A 22,324-nucleotide genomic window follows, 5' to 3' on the forward strand; every position below is an offset into this window, starting at 1 on the left:
TTTTTTTTTTTTTAGTTTCTTAAGTTATTAACTTAGATTGTTGATTTGAGATCTTAATTGAAGTATAGTTGGCAGGTATACAACAGTGACTCAACATTTATATACATTACAAAAAGCTCTTACATACATTACAGAAGATTTGATGCCTTTCTTGATTTTTAATGTAAGCAATTTATAAATTTCTCCCTTAGCACATATTTCACTGTGTCCCATAAATTTTAGTATGCTGTATTTTTTTTCATTCATACTTATATTTCCTAATTTCCCTTGTGATTTCTTCCATCTCTTGGTTATTTAGGAATATATTGTTTAATTTCCACAAATTCATGAATTTTTCCAGTTACCATATGTTCTATCCCAGAAAATGTCCCACGTGGACTTGAGACAAATGTCTATGCCATTTTTGGGCAGAGTGTTCTGTATATATCTGTTAGATCTAGTAGGTTTATTATATTTAAGCTTCTATTTCCTTATCAATATTTGTTCTGGTTATTTGAGAAGCTATTATGAGTGAGGTATTAAAATTTCTAGCTATTATCATAGCACTATTTTTCCCTTCAATTCTGTCAGGTTTTCAAGCACCTGAGTGGCTCGGACAGTTGAACTCTTGATTTCAGCCTAGGTCATGATCCCAGGGTCACGGGATCGAGCTCTGCATCAGGCTCCATGGTAAGCATGCATCAGGTTTTGCCTCTTATAATTTGATGGCCTGACACTAGGCATGTGAATATTTATTAATACATAATGTCCTTTTAATCTAATCAAAAATTCTATTATCACCTCAATTTCACTAAAAATTAAGCTGAGGGGCATCTGGGTGGCTTGGTGACTTAAGTGTCCAACTCGTGATTTAGGCTAAGGTCATGATCTCACAGTTGTGGGATTGAGCCCCACATCAGGCTCCGCATGGAGCATGGAGTCTGCTTAGAATTCTCCCACTCCACCCCTATGCCCTCTATCTCCCTCGCACACATACCCTCTCTCTAAAATAAAAATAAGTAAAATAAATTTTTAAAAAATTAAACAGATTTCAAGAACACTTTATAAAAAACTTACATTTTATAATTTACCTGTGTGAATCCAATTATGCAAACAAAAATTTATTTTTAATTTTAAAAAAAGTGGGGGCCATCTGGGTGGCTCAGCCAGTTAAGTGTCTGACCTTCAGCTCAGGTCATGATATCACTGTGGTTCATGAGTTCAGGCCCCACACTGGTCTTTGTGCTGACAGTTGGGAGCCTGGAGCCTGCTTCAGATTCTGTGTCTCCCTCTCTCTTTGCCCCTTCCCTACTCTCACTCTCTCTCTTTCTCAAAACTAAACATTTTTAAAAATTTTTCAAATTATGCAAAAATCAAAGACACGGATGTAGATTTTGAAGCTTTGCACTCAACAAAATGCCTATGTTCCATAACTAACTTTGTCACAACTAAATTATATAAACAAGTGTACATTATGTAATGTTTATATCTGTTTTATATTTGGAATAGATTATTTATTAGAGAGAGAAAAAAGAAAAAAATGTATGAAAAACAATATTCCATGGCTACACCATGGTACAACCTAGGGCAGAGAAACATAAAGGTTTTAACTAGAAAACATCAAATGAACAAAGAAAAAAAACTCTACAGACTATACGTATTTTTAGAACCATAAGGCAAAAATGTTGCCATTATTCAATTCATGGATATCTCATGACATCATGAGAGTCGTATCTGGTATTGGTCAAACCAGCTGAAGAGCACCAACTATTTATATTTCTCCCCAAGGCTACATTCAGTGACAGAATGTTGGTAGGTTGATATGGCCTATAGCAGGAATACATATATCATACAAATCTGCAAACAAAATAAATCAAGGTTTTTGTTTTTGTTTCTTTTTAAATCTACACCCCACCCTGACTCTCAGACCAGGTGCTAAATATTTACTAGAAGCATCACACTGCAGAAGGTATTTTGACGCAAAGGTTACTTAACTAGTTATATGATTTTTTAGCATGGAAACATTTTTTTCAAATAAACAATGGTAGAATGCAATGTAAAATAAAAATTTACTTCAAAGAAATCTACACTTTAAAAAATATGGGAGAGGAAGCACTACATTTTGACACAGTCCATTCCATCTGAAATTTTAATAGTCCTTCCTTAAAAAAAAAAAAAAAAAAAAGAAAAGAAAAGAAAAGAGAGCGCCTGGGTGGCTCAGTCGGTTAAGCCTCTGACTTCGGCTCAGGTCAGATCTCCCGTCCGTGGGTTCGAGCCCTGCGTCGGGCTCTGTGCTGACAAGCTCAGAGCCTGAAGCCTGCTTCCGGTTCTGTGTCTCCTTCTCTCTCTGCCCCTACCCCTCTCATGCTCTGCTCTCTCTGTATCAAAAATAAATAAAACATAGAAAAGAAAAGAAAAGAAAAAGAAAAGAAAAGAAAGTCTCCCTACAGGACCTATGGCATTGGCCCTGTCTCTTAGAAAAGTTCCTTTTTAAATAATTTGAGGTCAAACAAAATAAACTCTTCCTCTCTGTGACCAATCAGCTTTCAATATTTAAAGAGAGCAAACATATAGTCTCAAGATTTTCTCTTTGATGTTTACTCTACATTAAAGATTATAAAGATTTGTAAGTAAAATATTGCTACTGATCTTAAGAACAATCCATTATAGAGAATAATGAATTTTTATAAAGAAAATCATCATAACTCATACCATGACAACTTCAGTAAATGCAGTAATTATAAAATTAATACTAAATGTCAGAATATCAAAATAGTAAAATAATTATCTTGAATATATATAAAACCAACCTTACAACCTTACTCTGATACTTCTCAGAATTGATTTTGCATCAGTTTAGATAACAGCTCCTTTCCTCAGTCCTTGTATCTACTCCTTCACAACTACTTTGTCAGACTGGGCCTGCCACACTGAAAATGCAGTCACAGAAAGTCTTGAGCCCAAGAAGCAGCCTCAGCACCCAAGGGACATTCCTTTTATTCGTGCCTCACATCTGTCCTGCAGTTTGACTCTTACTCATTCACTTAAAAGTCATTAGAAACCCACCATGTTGTAGGCCTGTGTGCTGTAGGCATTGGAGATATAATGGAAGACAAAAAAACACGTGTATGACTTCATAGAGGACAGTCTGCTAGGAGAATTGTCCACTGAACAAATAATATCATAAAAATTATAATTATAAACTATTATTAATGTTATGAAAGAAAAGTATATGACTCAATGAACCTATAACCGGGAGATCTGTCCCCTCTGGAGGCTCAGAAAAAACTTCCCTGATAACGTGTAATTTGACTCATGACCTGAAATATGACAAAGAGGAGAGTTCAAAAATGCAAAGGAAACAGTACTTTTTCAATTCCACACATGTTGGTTTCACCTTTCCTGAACTTTTGTTTCCACCTTTGCTATCTCTTGGTATTTTTCTCGTAAATTTTATTGTATCTAGCTAGCTACCAACCCTGACCCTTACGATCCCCCCTAACAATAACAGCTCATGTTTACTGAGTTCATACTACTTGGAAAATATCATTATAAGAAATGTACATAAGTGAACCCACCTATTCCTCACAGTGACCAGGAGCCAGGTCCTATTTCCTCATTCTACAGATGAAGAATCTGAGGCACAGTCATGAGAAGTTACTTGCCCAAAATTACACAGCTAATGGTACTAGTCTTTGCATCTCCATCATCTCCCTCCTAACCTATTCCTCTCACAGAAACCCCAACGCACCAAACTAAACTGGCAGTACTATTGGGCAAAGAATAAACACCAAGACGCTTATAGCCTCCAAACTGCTACCATCTTCACCTAAGCAGGGCCATGCTTTTCCTCCACTTTTCAGAAATTAGGAATGAAAAACTGACCACAGTAGCCAACACTAAAACATCTCCAGAAGCAAGGCAAAAATTTTAGAATAATATATTCTTACAAAAAGTTATTCACCCAGAATATGAAATAATGAAAACTTGGTAAGGAAAAAGAATTATAATTTATTCAATTCTTTCTGTATCTCCCAAGGTAGAGGAAGATAAAATATATTTTTTCTTTTAATCCAAATTTATAAATATTTTGCATGTATTTGCAACACTAAATTAATATACAGTAAACTGGCTATGATGTAGAAGAAATTCTTCCAAATTAGCTTAAGGTAAGCAACTTTTAAATGTTAAAGAAAAAAATATTGAATGACCAAGGCCTCACTGAAAACTATATTTAGATACTTTTTAAAGTTCCTGTTATGAATGAAACTTTCATTTGTAAATTCACCATTGAAGGTGATGTGAAAAATAAAAATTAAGTGGGTGATTGATACAAGTGAGTATATGACTCATAGTGGCAGAAGAAAATGATTTGGGGGGAAAAGGCTCAGGAAGAAAAGAAGCAAATAATGGATTCTGGAAGAAATGAAGACCTTTCCTGTCCAAGAACTGTCACCAGTTCTTTATTACTTGAAGATTAAGGGAATAGTGAATAAAGCTGTCTGCCAGACAGCAGAAAAGGTAAGAAATAACGTTGTCTCTAAATGTACTTCACATGAAAATTCTCAGAAATAACATTCATAAAATTAAACTTTCTATAAAAAGTTACTAGAAAACCCAACTCAAATCAGGACAATGGAAATGTCAAAATAAACCAACGTTACATTTGTTGGGAACTTGAACAAATGAAACAGCAGGATAGGTCAAGTTGTAAAACTGCCTCATTTTATTCCACTTGGTTTTAGAACAAAGGCAGATCCAATACTGATTTAGTAGGAGACTCCGTGGGGTTTATTTTTGTTTAGCTACTTTTCTACTTCAGGTATTACAAAATAAACATTTGGTTTTTGTTACTAGGGTTCAGTGAATTTATACAACAAACTTTAGTTTCTGGCTGCAGAGGTCAAATTCAAGCCACTAAATTCAGTTCCACTTTTTTATTACCTGTCCCTTCCCTCTCATGTAGATCTCAAATATGTCATATATATTTACATGTCCTTTTTCTTAGATTCACATTAAGGTATGGGTATTACTTGCTTTCCCTGCATTATGAATCTTTACAGAAAACAAAGAAAATTTCATTTTAAGTCATATTTAACAGGAAGTTTTATCCAATTTAATTTTTTAATTTATATTTTCATGTATACTTTAGAGTCCCTACTAGATGACAGCACTGAGCTAGATGCTTTATACACATAATCTCATTTAAGAATACTAGATTTACCTTGTTATATATATACTGCCTAAGGATAAGGTAAATGAATATTTTTGTGGTGAAGCAACTTAAGTCGTATTACTGATGGCTTTCATATGAGCAACATCCAGCCATTCCAGCATACTTTATGCATATAGCTTAGAACTTAGTTCATGAAAACTATATGATCTAACTTGAAGAATTCTGAAAAAAAAATTAAGAGCTGTGTATGTGAATATATATACACACTTGTGTGTTAGATGATGGATTCAAACCTAGGAAGTCCAATTATAGAATCTTTGCTCTTACCCATTAAGCTACTATATCCTGGAAAAGAAGCAAGGTATGGCTTTTAAGTGTAAATAACTGATTTAGGTAATAATAGTACCTTCTAAAATAAGAGATCATATTTCTGAAGTCAGTAAGCTAAGTATCAGCATTAAGTAATAAGAATACATCTGAGGAAAATTTACTATGATAAAAAAATTTTTTTATACTTTTGTAAATACTTTCCAGAAATTCTAGCTTTATTTGTTTTGGATATTATATCACCTAACATTCTTGGGATCTCTTTAGAGAGTTTAAAGCATTTTTGTATCTAAAACTTTATATAATCCTGCCAGCAACACTATAAATAAGGCAAGTATGATGGTTAATTTTATATGTCAACTTTGCTGAGCCATAATGCCCAGACATTAAGCCAAATATTATTATCTTGGATGTTTCTGTGAAGGTTTTCTTTTTTTTTGGTGGGGGGGGAGATTAAATTTTAAATTACTGGACTGAGTAAAGCAGATTACTCTCCATAATGTGGGTGGGCCAATTAGTAAAAAGCCTTAAGAGAACAAAGACTGACTTCCTAGGAACAAGAATTCTGCCAGCAAATTACAGACTCAATTTGGACTCAAACTGAAATTCTTACTTGGGTCTCCAGCCTGTCAGCCTACTGTACACATTTTGGATTTACCAGTCCTCTTTAACTGAGATTCAATTCCTCAAAATCAATCATTCAATCTCTCTTCCACCCCCACACATGTGTGCATATGCATATGTACTCACATACATACATACATACATACATGCAAATACACAAACACATCCTGTTGGTCCTATTTCTCTGGAGAACTCTGAATCAGACAGCAGGGTAGTTGAAAAGTCAATCAAAACAAGAAAACAGGAATTCAGATCCTTATCTTTGTCTACAGTCATTCCTAAAAAGATAGTAAAATTCTCAAGAAGCTATGCTGGAACTGTTTTAAAACCCGAAACACTCAGCCAATGTAATGATCTTTTTCTTTTAAATCTGTTACTTAACAAAACCAATCAACTCTGTAAAACACTATGGCAGATCCTCAAAGAGTTAAGCATAGAATATCATATGACCCAGCAATTCCACTCCTAGGTATATACCCAAGTGAAAGAAAGCATATGTCCACACAAAAACTAGTACATGAATGTTCATAACAGCATTATTCACAGTAGCCAAGAAGTGGACACATAAATGCCATCAATTAAATGGATAAAAAGGAGTGGTATATCCATCACTACAATGTTGTTCGGGAAAAAAGAAATGAAGTCCAGATACATGCTATGACATGGATAAACCTTGAAAACATGCTAAATAATATAAAGCAAATGTAAAGGGCCACAAATAATATGAATCCATTTACATGAAATTTCCAGATTAGGCAACTCCATGCAGACAATAATAGTTCAGTAGTTGTCAGGGGCAAAGGGAAGGGGGTTAATGGGGAGTGAATGCTAATGGATATGGGATTCCCTACTGAAGTGATGAAAATGTTCCTGAATTAGATAGTAATGACTGTATAACCTTGTGAATATACTAAAATTGATCAAATAATATGCTTTAAAACTGTGAATATTAAGATAAGTGAACATTTCAATTTTCAAAGTGTTAATAATTTAAAAAACTAATCAACTCACCTGGTCTTTTTGTGGTGCCAAACAACGAACAACTTCATCCACCATTACTGGGATATGTAATTTAGTCATAGCTTCGAAACTTCCATCTTGGGATCTATGTAACTCCTGAGCTCCAGTGTGATCTGTTTGCTCCTGGGCTTCATATTCATTATATCTTTCTGTTGTAGCATGTATTTTTTTTGGCCAGATACCTAAATTAAATATGCCAGATTCCAACCAGCATGAAAGAAATTCTTTATCGATACTACAAAAACATGGATATCGAAGCATCCTGTAGGTCAACATATCTAGAAAAAAATTAAAAATATCATGATTGTTGGATTTTTTTAAATATATAAGTATAACATTTTAAATTGGCCTGGTAAACTTCTAAGATCATTAACATTTAAATGATTAGGAATGTAAAAACTACTTATTAAGTCATCATCTTTCTGAAATATACTTTTTTTTAATGTTATTTTTTTGAGAGAGAGAGACAGACAGAGCATGAGTGATGGAGGGGCAGAGAGAGAAGGAGACAAAGAATCTGAAGCAGGCTCCAGGCTCTGAGCTGTCAGCACAGAGCCCAATGTAAGGCTCAAACTCATAAACCATAAGATCATGACCTGAGGCAAAGTCGGACCCTTAATTGACCAAGCCACGTAGGCACCACAGAAATATACTTTTCTAATTTTAATTAAATCTAAAGAATGGATTCAATGCATTAGAAATGTTTATTTGAAAAAGCTATCTGAATGATTGAAGGGATTATAAATATTACCCTATTTTAGGTTTAGGTAGTCTTTCATTTCAAGCTCTACTATTTGTTTTTTCTCATAATGCTAAATCTTCATCTATAACTTTGAGAAATTGTCCCTGGAAAAAGATATGTATGTTTATCCAAAAAGAAAGAAGGTAAAAAAATCAGTCTGTGAAAATCTTGCAGATGTGTCATGAATATTCTCTGACAAGATGGTTTCACCATGGCCTGTATCAGTGAAGCACGTTTCAATTTAAATTACAGGGGCACCTGGGTGGCTCAGTTGATTAAGCACCTGAGTTTTGATTTCAGCTCAGGTCATGATCTCACAGTTGTGAGGAGAGCCCCATATCAGGCTCTGCACAGACAACACAGAGCCTGCTTGGGATTCTCTCTCTCCCTCTCCCTCTGCCCCTTCCCTCTTTGTTCTCTGTCTCAAAAATAAACAAATAAACATTTTTTTAAAAAGGTTAGGAAATCTATAAAAATAAATAAATTATAATCTTATAAACACTCAACTGAGCATACTTTGGCATTTCATACTCACCTTTAACTGTCTGTCCCTCCCCACCAAAAACAAGTAAATAAATAATATGTTCCTTAAGTTTCTCACACTTGTTCCTTTGTATTCTGCAATCTGTAACTCTTTCAAATGCAGAGGAAAAAGTATGTCAATATATTAACAGAAAATGTTTCGAAAACATTATGCTTTTTATACAGGTTGTAAGCAATGTTTTTAATACTACTATAGTAAATGCAGAGTTCACACTATTCTTTAGTCCTCATAGATTATTAGAAGTTATTTAAGAATAAGATGACACCTTTGTATCTACAAAAGCAGATTCACATAAGTGCTTAGTGTTTTCTGGAAAAAAAAGTGAATGGATGGGTAATTCTAGAGTATTACTATTTTTAACAATACTTTTTTTTAGGAAATGTCTCCTGCCTGACAGATCCTATCAAAAACCACATTCTCAAAATACTTCAAGACACATAAATATCCACCCTCGAAAAAGAAAAAGAAACATAAATATCTTGTTTAAATATACCTTCCCTTCCTTTTGCAATAGAAAATGAAAAATAATATTGAAAGGTTAATCACATGTAATGACTAGAAAAGAAATATTTATATTATATAAACATAATATCATCAACAAGATGTTACCATGAAAATATGTCAACTTTACCTAAGACATAATCCACACAATTATGCGGCAAAAAATGACAGAAATAATATGGGGGGCGGGGGGAGAATGACAGAATTAAGTGTTTTAAGTGAACTTTTTGATGTTCACCAGTAACAAATTATTAATTATCCCTCATGTTTTCCAGAAAACTTATACAGGAGCACCTGGGTGACTCATCTGAGTGCCCAACTTTGGCTCAAGTCAATGGTAGGTTTCTGGCCCAGGTAGGGCTTTGTGCTGACAGTGTGGGGCCTGCTTCAGATTCCGTTTCCCTCACCCCTCTCCCTAGCACGTGCACAGCAAGGACTCTCTCTCTCTCAAAAATAAACATTTAAAAAAATCTTTAAAACATAAAATAAGAAAGCTTATACAAAGTAAACCCTACTACCCTCGAACCTAGTGTTCAAATGTCGAACATTTTTCAAAATAAAGATTAACATTTACTGAGCACTTACTAAATACCACTAAACTCATTCTATCCTTACAACTCTTAGAGATAGGCAGTATAATTAGTTCTATTTTACAGATGAGGAAAACGGAGAAGTAATTTGCCAAAAGGTCACATACCTAGAGAGCCATAAAGCTAGAACTGTAACTCCAGCATTCTATTCCGAGCCTGAAATCTTAGCCTCTATGCTACAAACATAGCCCACTGGCTCTACTTAATGCACCCACGTAATTGCATGGCACTTAATTACACTGACTGTATATTTGTTGTATCTCATGGGCTATTTTTCTGTAAAGAGCCAATATCCTACTGCTTAACCCAATGTCCATATTTTTATATTTAAATATATATCTAGATAAATACATAACATATATTTAAATAGATAAATATACATACATCTATATATCTCTATAATATTCCAATACAGGAATCAGAACCGCACAAGGAAAAGCAAGTAGAATAGAAAAAAATTCTTCTTCCTTTGCCAGAATTTAATTCTTTTTTTCCTGCAATTTATATGTATTTACTCAACTATGTTTCAAGCACAAAGCCTGAAGATGTTATGATGCAGCAATTGGTTACTAATGTGAGTTAACATGGAGAAAGGATCTCAAATAATTTTCCTCTTTGGTGGTTTCCTTTAATATCACCTCCCTAAGAATCGAAGGGAGCAAGCTCTAAAGGAGGATGTTCCGTTCCTTTCCTTTCCGCAGCCCAGAGTCCTATCAGAGAAACCAGGGCGCTCCTGTTGTTGGCTATGAACCAAACACCCTACACCATTTAAGTTTCCCTCTGGTCACAGAAGGAAGCGGAGAGACGGGAAATCGGCCGCTCCAGACAACTCTGCCGTTTCCGAGGTAAACCTTTTAATTTTGCCAGCAAAGTTCAGTTTAAGCTGTTGAAATCAGGGAATTGGCCAGGTTACTCTTTAATGGTGGGCACAAGGGTGAGAGTTACCTTTGAAAACTACTTCCTCTACGGTGCTACCTGTTACCATCTTAGCACTCAGCTTTCCCAGTGGAGAAAACCGTTCGAAAACTTAATTCCTAAGGCCAAAAACCCTGCCTGGACGCCGGCAGCTGAACATACACAAAGTGAAAGAGGTTCTAAAGTTGTGGAAGTGTGCATCCTTTTGCCTAAGAATTACATTCGGAGGAGGGAACACTGTTTACAAACTTTTGAACTCAGGATGAATGAGGGTTTAGGAGGGAAAGCGGGAGCAGGGGCGTGTTTCCTTCGTCCTGGGCGAATTCAGCGATCTCTGGAGGTTCCCCCAAAGGCTTGGGGTGCGCTCCAAGAGAGCTCGCGGGACTCGGCCACCTTTTCCTCACCTGAGGCACGAAGAATTCACTGTTGGCTCCTAACTCGGGCCAGCGACGACCGCGACGGTGGCAGAGCACACGAGTTGGCGCACGTCTAGGTCCCAGCCTTGGGGGAAACTTGCATGGACGGACAGATTGGGTCCACATCCGCCTCAGCAACCGAAAACCATCCGCCTTTCGTTCCGCTCTTTTCAGGCCCCAGCTGACAAAGGGTCCTGCAGGCGTGGGGGGTTTCAAATAGTGTTCCTGGAGGAAGGCCGAAATAAGAACCACCGCTGCCAGGTTTAAATTTACGTTTACTTTTTTTTTTTTAATGTCTGGAGCAACTGTAAACCTAACTTTGCATTTTATCCTCATCTCCACTCTATTCTGTTTACTCTGAACGTCTGTTACATTTCCGTGTTCTATTGTAACACAGTAGTTATACTCCGATTTCTAACAAAAGGTGGGAATTTCTGTCTCCTCTAGACCTATATTTTTTATAGTTTCGGGGTTTTTTTCCTATAGTTCGTTACAAAATACATCAGTCTCATACTTTCTTATATTCCTTGATGTCTTACCAAACTAAACAAGAAGCCAACTACCTGAGTGATGGCATTTATTGTAACATTAAAGTTTCTTTGCTTTGACTATACAATACTTTAAGAATATGGACCTCATCATCTAAATGTGCTAAATGGAAACTGTAAGGCAAAACTTAAAGTTAAATGTAAAAGAAGCACTTAGATTAGATGTAGAAACACCTGTTATCAAGGCTTACAATGTGGGTGTGGAAATAGATGAAATCTAAAACACTTGTTATTCACCAATAAGCAGTTCAATTTTACGAGAAATTGGTTTTAAATGCCTATTTTTGGAATAGGGTTAGCATCTTAATATCCCTTAACCTACAAATTATTTCTGAGACAAATGCCTCTTTTCTGAATTGGTTGCTTTGTACAGTTAAAAATCAATTTCCTCTAGGGATCTTCTGAAAACTTGTTTTTTGGTAAACAAGTAAAATAAATTGTGCCTACATCTCATGGGTTATTTTGAAAATGAAATAATAACATATATAGAGTTAACAAAATGCCTGGGACATCAATGGTAAAATACGATAGAATGAGTGCATATTTGAAATAAAATAAAGACTTAATTTTATTACCAAACCCAGCACCACACAAATAACTACTGCATTAGCTAAGATATAAGTAATATAGCCAGCAATTAACATCTTTATTGATGCTCTATCCAGAGTTCAGAAACAAACATATAACATGCATCATATACATTACACAGTGCTTCTACTTTACTTCAGTAGGAAATAAATGTCCATAATATGGAAGTTTTCATAATTGTTTCACTTACAATACTCTCCAACGTGTTGTGCCATCCTATGTATTTTGGTGATAAGCTCCATATTAGAATATAAGCCCCAAGAAGGCAGGGATTTTTTACTTATGCTATTATGTCCCTGAAGTCTACAATCAGTAATTGCAAAATGGATACAATGTTAATAGAAAAAAAATAACAATGACATTCAGATCATACTATTAAAAATATCCTCACAAATAAAATTGACTTAGCAAACATATTTTCCTTTTTCTTCTGGTATTCTTCTTTTTAACGTGTGCATTTTGAAATGGTATCTACAGTCTAGGACTTTAAAACCCACTGCATCCAATAATGAACTAGACCAATAAATTTAAATAAATTTATTTTGTAAAGTCATCATCCGAAAGGAATGTAAAAAGCAAACAACAAATAGTTTCACAGTCAGCAATAAAGGGAGTTGGCCTGGGAGTTCTGAGAAATGAAGCCTAGGGCCTCAAACCTAAAGCCTTGGACTTTCAATTAATTAAGGCGAATTGACCCCAGGCTGGTTTAACCGAAAGTGGCGGAAAGGAACAGATCCTTACACCTTCCAGAACGTGGGACCTGTGCCCCGGAGGCCTCACTACTTAATAGAGAAAAGAAGATAAACATTCAGAATCCATTCACCCACATCCAACAGGCTCCGCCTCTCCCCCAAGCCGACGGCACAAGCCAACCCCTGCCCGCTCCCTTCTCACTCACACCCTGAACCCGGGGACTGGGCCCTGCGCCCGCGGGTCTGGAAGTAGTCTGAGGATTCCAGGTGGCTACCTCCCACCCGCAGCTGCGGTCTAGCCCCGCCCACCTCGGCCAACGCCTCCGGAAACAGCCGCGTGCGTTGCCCTGGCGACGCGCCGCAAGGCGGCTTCCACCGAGCCGCGCGGCTGAGACTACCGGCGCCAAGCTGCAACGCGCCACGGCAACGTCCGACGTGATTACGTCACGAAGACGACAGCCAATGAGACGAGGTGCTGAAAAAGCTGCCTTGGGTTTGAATCTTGTTGCGGAGTTTGAATCGCGGGGAGGCGGACATCGAAGTGAAGTGTCGCGGTAACTTACGGTGGAGCGGAGGTGAGTAGAGGCACGCGAGGAGAAACCTTTCGTCTCAGGAACGCTTCTTTTGATGACCTATCTCGCTGGAAGGGAAAGGCTCCTGTGGCCGCCTGAGGAGAAGATGGGATGGGCTGGCTGGCAAATGCCTAAGGATTGGGGGGGGGGGCGGGTCGAAGAGGGGGGGGGGAGGAGGGTAGTGTCCCTGGAGAGAAAGTGAAAGGAAGAGGAACTCGAGACCCCGCTAGAGCAGTTTTCTGCCTGATCTGGAGCCCTTGACTGCCCAGCCAGAAGGGCAGAAATCTCCTGCCTTAAAATCTGAGGAAGTCGGAAGTTTTAAAGGCCATCCTGGCTCTTTCCCCAGACTGGCAGAGCACTTTAATTGCCCGGCACCTTACTGTAAACTCCAAATTCAAAATGTTTTGTTTCAGATACAGTTGTAAGTGTAACTCTGAGTTTAACTGTGTAGTAAGGAATTTTGATTTTCCAATTTAAAAACGTGTTGCCCTATAAGATCCTGTTGTTAACCTGGCCAAAGTCAGTCGGGAACCTCCTCAGAGTCCCAGTTGTAGCATCAAGAGAAAACCTGCCCTCGCTGCCTAACGGGATTGCCAAGAATCAGATGAGGTATGGAAGCGATAGCACTTGGTAAAGTGCTTTGCAAGAATGAGAACTCCTTCTACCCTCTGTTCTTAGTTTCTGCAAGGCTCTTTTAGGAGCTCCCTAGGCATTCAGTTACAGAGAGATCAAGGCTAACTGTCCAGAATTGAATAATTTTGTATAAAATATAGTTTAGGTGATTTGCTGTGAACTATGGAGTAGACTGTGTTAAGGATTCTACAGGTTTGGTAGTGTGATTCCACTACATGCAGCCCATTTAGGAAGTATTTATGAACTTTGGTTCTACAGAATATAAGATCCAAAGACTAGATAGTGCTTGTTAATAAGTTTCTGTTACTTTGTAACAATCGTCTTTTTCAGTAAACAAAGATCTGCCTTTAATGGTAGTAATTAATCTTGTCTGTTACTGAACGAGTGTTTAGAAGTACATAAAATTTTCACTTTAAAAGTGCATCTGGATCAAAGTGCGTTGATACCCTGAATCAATTACAGTACACAATAAAATCACTTTTATGGTATCAACTCTGTGAAATCTAAGAGGAAAAAAATAGCCCAGATGTTAGTGCCACTCTTCACTCTGCTTGAAATTTTTCTTCTTCCCTGAGGTTTTTAAGTTAGTAGAAGCACTGGCTCTAACACTAAACTTATTTCCAAAGAGGTGTAACCTACATAGAGACTATACATGATACTGTGGAGGATAGTTCCTGCTCCTAAAAAAATTTTTTTCAACCTGAATCTAATTCAGATTTGAGTTTGAATGTATAACTGTATAATTCCACATTCAAGATAATTTGTGCAACATTTCTGGTTCTTTGAGAATATTCTGTTGTCATTCCAGTAGAGTGTAATTGTTAGACATGAGTGTACATTCTGGCTTCTCACTTACTAGATATGTCACCTTGGAAAATTACTTATCCTAAATTAAGTCTCTGTTTTTGTAAAATGGAAACTATTGTAGAGTATGCCTTAAATGATTATTTTAAGGATTGAATAAGATGAGGAATGTTAAATGTTTACCATAATGTCAGGCATATGTAATATGCTCAACAGATACTGTTGGATATTCCACAAGCAGAAGGAAATCAAACTCTTTTGGTTTTATTTCAGTATTCATTCTAGAGCTCCTATGCTAGGCCCTGCGGTTTCTGTCAGAACTGGGCAAATATATATTATTACCCTCTATGAGAAAATTTCTAGAGATTAAATATTTACATTTGAAGGAGTATTGATGTAAATACTTTGGCTTCATATCCAGTTAGTCTGAGTTCAAATCTCCTGTCTTGTGCTTCCAATAATGTGACTTTTAGCCAGTTAACTTAATTTCTCTGTTATTGTTTTCTCTCTATAAAGCACAATAATAATATCTATATTATAAGATTGTTATGGGGATTAAATGAGAAGTATGTAAATTGCTTAGCAGTTTCTATTTGTATACTAAGTGCTCAATAGAAAGAAAGTATTCCATAAATGCAATGTTACTACATGAAAGATTGTGCTTAAAGTAAATTTTAATAGTTTTTTGTTTGGTTTGGTTTTTGGAATAAAATTAACTAGTCTTGTTAAAATCCAAATGCTACAAAAGGATATATAGTAGAAAGTAAGCCTGCCTGTCACCCATACCTTCATATTTCCTCACCATGGGGCAACTGGTGTTATCATTTCCTTTTGTTCTTTTCCTGAGAGAGCCCATGCATATACAAATATGTATGTTTTTTTAAAATACAAATGTTACATGCCAAATCTGCTATTCTGCACTTGTTTTTTGCACATATATTTTGAAAATCTGCATTAGTTCATTTATTCATCTATTGAACAAGTTTATATTGAACAAACCCTGTTCAAGTTTCTGGGATACAGATGAAGCTCGTTGTTTCATAGTGTTTATATTCTAAAGAGGAAACAAGCAGTAAATACGTAACCAAATAATATTTTCCAGTTACTCTAGATGCTAAGAAGAAAAATAAAGTCCGTAAGAGATTAAAGAGGAAGAGGCAGGGTGACAATATTTTGAATGGATTATTTAGGGAAATCCTCTATGTAGTGCTATTTGAACAGAGATCAGAATAATGAACTGAGAGATTATGATTTGCAAATGTCTGAAGGTAGAGCCTTCCAGGTAAGGAAGAGAAAGTGCAAGGCCATGAGTTTAGAACAAGACCGAATATTTTAGACACATTTAGGACAGTGTGACTGGAGCAGAGTAATCAAGGGAAAGGATAACATTTAAAGAAGGGGTTGATGATAAGACAGACAGGGCCAGATATAGAACCTACAAGACATGCTAAGGAGTTTGCATTTTATTCTGATCCTGGGAAGTCATTGGAGAGTTTGGAGCTTGGGAATGACATGAGATACATAACATGATCTGATTGCTCTTGAAGAAGGCGTCAATGCATGCAGTCAATGAATTAAATAATACTATTTACTGCATATAACTGGAGATGAATCTAACTTAATTGATTTGTTTTTTTTCCTTTGGGTAAGTACTAGCTGCTTTTAAGTTAAGAATTTACCTCTTCAGCTTGGTTTATATTATCTTGCAACTATTGTAGAGATTTAGATTTTAGCACCCCTTCATTAAATGTAGCAGAGGAATGAACTTTTTTATATAAGTGAATGTCCCAGAAAATTGAATGTTACCCTTGTTAAGTGTAACATGGCATGGTGTTTTAACAACCTTCAGTAATTGATATAAAAGATGATCTTCCCATTTTCTTCATTTTGTAAACAAGAAACTGGGTACACTATGTACCTTTTTTTTTGATGCCTCAGAGTCCTCATTGTGACTGCCTATTACTGCCAATCGTATTTACTATAATATGTTGATTCAGAGAAATATATTGTATATTTACCTCTATTCTCAATGGGTGAGTTACTCTCTTGGATTCTGTGTCTGATTTTTATCATTAATTTACTCAGTAATCAAATATTTGAGAATATGCTCTTTACTAGGCTCATTACAAGAGATTAAGGATATAAAGGTAAAAACATACAGTCCCATTAGCTGTTATTTCTTGTCACTTTCTTATACCCTTTTCCAGTCACATGTAATAATACAATATTAGAGCTAGAGAAGGACTTTATCCTTTCACCAATCCTATCACTTTATAGATTAGCAACTAAAGCCTCTTCATTATTCTTGTCTATACTCTACTTTCTCTAGACTAAACAAATACTTTTCTATTATAATGAACAGTGGTGTTGGAAGTATTTATCTTTAACGCTTTAGTCCCACCAATGAAATTCTTCCAGCTTGCTCTTGGTTCTGTTCAACAAATACAATTAGAAGTGGACATGACAGAATCAATCAGAAGCTGTGATTCTGTCTTCTGAACAGTCATCTGAAAAGAATGTTTGAATCAACACATTATTACACAGATAGCAGTATTTAGGCTTGACTTTTGTTGCTTCTTAGTAAACATGGTCAAAGAATTTGCTCTGTGTGCCTTATTCAGAATCAACTATATGTCCCTTTTAATCGGCTGCGTCAAGAAAGAAAACTGGCATCAGGTATAAATGTAGGAAAAACTTCATTAATACCTGAAGACATCAGTATATGTTTTTTAAAGTTTATGTATTTATTTTGAGAGAGAGAGCACGGGCATGCACGTGCACCCTTGAGTGGGACAGGGGCAGAGAGAGAAGGAAGGAGAATCCTAAGCAGGCTCCACACCACCCACAGAGCCCAGTGCAGGGCTCAGTAAACTGCAAAATTAAATCTGGTAGCCTGTATTCAAGATCTTCCCAATCTGGCCCCATTGTTATCTAGTTGTATCTTGTTAATGTAACCCTCTCCCTTCCCTTTTGTTCTCTCCAGCTGCCTTAGGACTGGGCAAAGCTAAATTGAGCATTTCTTTAGATACTGTAGATAAATTTACAATTAACTAAAACTAAACAGCTAAAAGAAAGAGATTTAACCAAATTGACCATGCTTAAATCAGTTATGTCTTCACCACAAGCTGTTTCTTACCACAAGAGCCACTCCTCTTTGTTTCTGTAAAAAGACAGTTCACTAGACAAGCTTTTCTCAACCACCCCATCTAAAATAGGAGCCGGAGCCCACACATACACTCCTGCCCTCTATCCTGAGACCCAGGAAAATGCCTAGCGTATAGGAAGCACTCAGTATTTATTGACTGTATAACTAGTTTTCCTTCCTGAAATGCTTTTTTTTAATCTAGTTAATAACTACATCCTTCAGCTCTCAGCTCCTATCACTTCCTCTAGGACATTTTTTTTTTAATGTTTTATTTATTTTTGATAGAGAGAGAGACAGAGCATGAGAGGGGGAGGGGCAGAGAGAGAAGGAGACACAGAATCTGAAGCAGGCTCCAGGCCCTGAGCTAGCTGTCAGCGCAGAGCCTGATGCGGGGCTCGAACCCACGAAGGTGAGATCTGACCTGAGCTGAAGTCGGAGGCTTAACCGACTGAGCCAGCCAGGCGCCCCTCTAGGAAGCTTTCTAACTATTTGAGTCCCCCATGATAGCCTTATATTGCACTATTAACCTTTATTTACCTTGCAGCACTTGTCATAGTTACACCTTTACATATTTGTGTCCCTTTTTTATTAATACCACTTTCCCTCACAGCACTGTATATAATAATAATAATAATAGCAAGGGCGGCAAACACTTGTAGTACATACTGTGTGCCAGGCGTTGTTCCAAGTTCCTCACAACAGCTCTGTGAGGTAGGTATTACTATTAGTCCCACTTTACAGATGAGGAAACTGAGCCACAGGGAGGTTACATAACTTGTTGTTACAGCCAGTAAATAGTAGAGCTGGGATTTAACCTAAGGTATCTGGCTCCAACATCAAATAGTGAACTTATTTAGTTGATTAGTTAATTAATTCATTAGCAAGAGATCCCTTTCAACCTTAATATTCTAACATCTGTTTTGAAATAATCACCTAATGTTTTATGCTTGTTTAACCATTTCATTTGTCTATCATTAGGGGGGAAAAAGTGTGTTAGTCAAAATCAAAGCATTATTCAGTATTCCTAAGAGCTTTTAGAAATGTGTATGGAGGTCAGTTTTGGGGATCACAAGGAATATGGGATGCTACTAGCTTATAATAGAAGTCAGAAATGTTAAACATTCTCTAATACATGGAACAGTTCCAAACAAGGAATAATTATCCTATCCAAAGGGCCATCATAAGCCCATTGGGAAACACTAAAAAAAATGAACCAGTATCTTTGGCAAGAAGAGATAGGAATTGGGTGTAGATAGGGAAGAGAACTGATATTTATTGAATGCCATAATACACTTAATACTTGTTATATCTTTTAGCTTCCACACCAATGCTGTGAGGTATTATTCCTTTTTTTTGTATTTTATACAAATGAGAAACCCTGTGACTCAATGAGGTTTAGTAACTTGTCCAAGTTACTAAAAGGTGAGGCATAGGTGCCTTGTGGGACTTAGCTAGACAGAAAGTAATTCTTCTGGAACCTGACAGAATCCAAATGACCATCCTTCTGTCTTCAGCATTACATTTTTGGGGAAGGACAGAGACCTGAAAAGGGAGCTCTGTGTCCTGTGTCTCCTGCTTTTAGATTACTTTGGCCTTCTTTGAATTCTTCCCAAAAGTGTTTGGCTTTATCATTGTTGATATTTATCCCATTTTAAAATAACAATATTCTTCTAAACTTCCCCCTCCACCACACCATTTCTTGGCTCATTTTTGCACTGGTATTACTGTGTTCACTGAGCCTTTTTCAGGTTTTTGTCCCCTCTTCCACCAGAACTTTTCTTCTGGTTGGCTTCCATATTACTTAATATTATGGTTACTTCTTAGTGTGTACTTTATGCATTAGCAGTATTTAACACAGTTGATCATCCTGTTCTTGATTAAAGATTCCCTAAAATCTTAGTGTCATTTAAAGCTCTAAACACTTTTAGAAGCTTCAAATGATACTAAGACTCTGAGGACAAACTACTTTTTTAACTTGGGTTCTATCCTCCTTTATATTTCTAGATTTCTATATCTTCCAACACTCAAGCCAAGAACTCTGGAGTTATTCTTGAATCCTATCTTTCATACTGCACATCTTTCCGGAAAATCTATTGTCTTTACTTACCTTCAGAACACATCCAGAATGTGACCACAATCTTCTTCTGAGTTGACAGCATCATCTCCTGTTTATATTACTTCAGTGTTCTAACTAATCTCTCTTATTTATAATGTGTTAGCTATGCAGTAGTGAGAGTGCACAGATTATATCACAAAACAAAAACTTAAATCGCACAGACACAAAACCCTGATAGATCTCTTTACCTGAAGTATAGGTTAGACCCTGGCCTTACACTTAGATTGAAACATTATAGTTAAACCACATACAACTGCAGCTAGGCTACCCTAAAACCAAGCTTTGATCTTCACAAGAGCTTCAGCACTATTTTAATTGGGTTATGGGAATGGACAGGAAAAGATCTCTAAGAATCACGAAGGTAATAAAGGGAGAGTGTTGGCTTTTGAATTATTTTTAGTAAAAGTGAACTTGGCTGCAAGCCTCTTGGCAGTGGAAGTTGATACATCCAGGCTAATCTCTACCTGTATCTCACAAACCCATGGGTTTAAAAATAGTTCCAAGGATGCCTCAATTAGTTAGCCCAGGTATGAAGGTGATAAAGATGGCATATACACAATGGTGTGTTCAGAGATTCCAAGCTGCTCTGTAATACTTCTAGGGTACATCAGTAATGGTAGATTTAAAAATCGTCGGATCGGGGCGCCTGGGTGGCTCAGTTGATTAAGCATCCAACTTTTGATCTTGGCTCAGGTCCTGATCTCATGGTTCGTGAGCTCTGTGCTGAGCATGGAACCTGCTTGGAATTCTCTCTCTTCCTCTCTTTCTCCGCCCCCCCCCCCACTTATGTGCTTGTACATGCACTTCTCTCTCTCTTTCTCTCTCTCTCTCTAAATAAGTAAATAAACTTCCAAAAAATGTATGGCCTGACTTTCTTGTCTCACATAAAAATAAAAAGTAAAAGTAAAGATAAACTAACAAAGATCAATAATTTGGAAACCTCAATTATCCAGAAAATAATCTACAATCTAAAAGTTAAAACAAAGAAAAACATTAAAAACATTTTAGATTTTCTAATTTATTCATCAAATATTTATACAGTCTACCATGGGCTAGGCACTGTTTTAGGCTCTTGGAACATATCAATAATCAAAACAGATTAAAATAAATGCATGCCCTTAAAGAGTGCATGGTTTACCTGGAAGAGAGAATATAATGAATATAATAAATAAGTAAAAATTAAATACTATTTGGGAGATGGTAAGTGTTTGGGGGGAAAACAGAGCAGTACAGGGTAATTAGGAATTGGATTAGCAATTTTAATAAGAGTAGTGAGGAGGATAACATTTGAGCAAGGACTTGACTTAAGCATGCAGACATTGTAATAAAATGGCTAGTGGAAAGATCTTATTGGGGTGCTTGGTGTGTTAGCTGGAATGGAGGCAGATCAATAAAATGGGAAAATGGAGGCCATTTAGAGAACTTAAACATGTACTCTAAATACTCTAAATAAAACATGTACTCAGTTTGAACCCAGGAGTGAAATATGTATTAGATTTTTTAAATGTGTATATTTCCAGTAACATTTACCGGGTGAGTAGGATAGAATTAACACCATTTTTAGTGAATACTACATTCCAGTCATATTATATACAATAGAACTAATATTAATACTTTATTTTCCTTTTTAATTACAGAGAAATATTCAAGCTTTCATGTAAACAGAGGAAGTAAGATAGTCAACAATGTCTGTCACTGAGGAAGACCTGTGTCACCACATGAAAGTAGTTGTTCGTGTGCGTCCTGAAAACACAAAAGAAAAGGCAGCTGGATTCCATAATGTGGTCCATGTTGTGGATAAGCATATCCTAGTTTTTGATCCCAAACAAGAAGAAATCAGTTTTTTCCATGGAAAGAAAACTGCGAATAGAGATATTACAAAGAGACAAAATAAGGATCTCAAATTTGTATTTGATGCTGTTTTTGATGAAACTTCAACTCAATTGGAAGTTTTTGAACATACTACCAAACCAATTCTTCGTAATTTTTTGAATGGATATAATTGCACAGGTAATTATTTCAATGACAGTTCAATTTTTCCACCTGATTTCAGTTTTACATTAGAATAGACATCTACTTGGTCCATTCTTCTAAATATAATCAATTTTAAGGTGGTTTTTGCTATAAATTACTAAATTCAGTAGGATTTCACCATAAATGCAGACTTTCTTTGAAATTCAGTTATCATATGTAACATATATATATAAACCTTTTTCTTTCAGAGCCTTGGCATGGTCCCTTTAGGCAGTCATCTTCTCAGTTTCCTATGTTATTAAACCACATGTCGCTTGTAATTGATGCCAGATTTCTCAGAATTTGTATTCATTACTATTTTCACTGCTTACCTATTCAACAGTCTATCCCTGGGGAATAGTTGGACATTTCCTTTATA

The 22,324-nt window shown here is 36.4% G+C and overlaps 2 protein-coding genes across 4 annotated transcripts in view; one reads left to right on the plus strand and one right to left on the minus strand.

Annotated features, from left to right (window-relative positions):
* The window catches only part of METTL15 (methyltransferase like 15), a 168,786-nt gene extending 155,748 nt beyond the window's left edge, over positions 1-13,038 (minus strand). For 2 of the 3 annotated variants that reach the window (XM_029914891.1, XM_029914893.1), the window contains exons 1-3: positions 12,972-13,038; positions 10,823-11,059; positions 7,118-7,404 (exon numbers count right to left, since the gene is read on the minus strand). In XM_029914891.1, the coding sequence (XP_029770751.1) occupies positions 7,118-7,402 (285 nt within the window). In that variant the 5' untranslated portion in view covers positions 7,403-7,404; positions 10,823-11,059; positions 12,972-13,038. Of the gene's footprint in view, positions 1-7,117; positions 7,405-10,822; positions 11,060-12,868 lie in introns of all 3 variants that reach the window. The other variant, XM_029914892.1, reaches the window with a different exon arrangement.
* Positions 13,039-13,156: 118 nt separating this feature from the next.
* KIF18A (kinesin family member 18A) overlaps positions 13,157-22,324 on the plus strand; it is a 77,081-nt gene continuing 67,913 nt past the window's right edge. The window contains exons 1-2 of the mRNA XM_029914894.1: positions 13,157-13,237; positions 21,570-21,942. Of these exons, the coding sequence (XP_029770754.1) occupies positions 21,618-21,942 (325 nt within the window). The 5' untranslated portion in view covers positions 13,157-13,237; positions 21,570-21,617. The remainder of the gene's footprint in view (positions 13,238-21,569; positions 21,943-22,324) is intronic.

The sequence above is a fragment of the Suricata suricatta genome, chromosome 11 (assembly GCF_006229205.1).
Source record: "Suricata suricatta isolate VVHF042 chromosome 11, meerkat_22Aug2017_6uvM2_HiC, whole genome shotgun sequence".
Classification (NCBI taxonomy): domain Eukaryota; kingdom Metazoa; phylum Chordata; class Mammalia; order Carnivora; family Herpestidae; genus Suricata; species Suricata suricatta.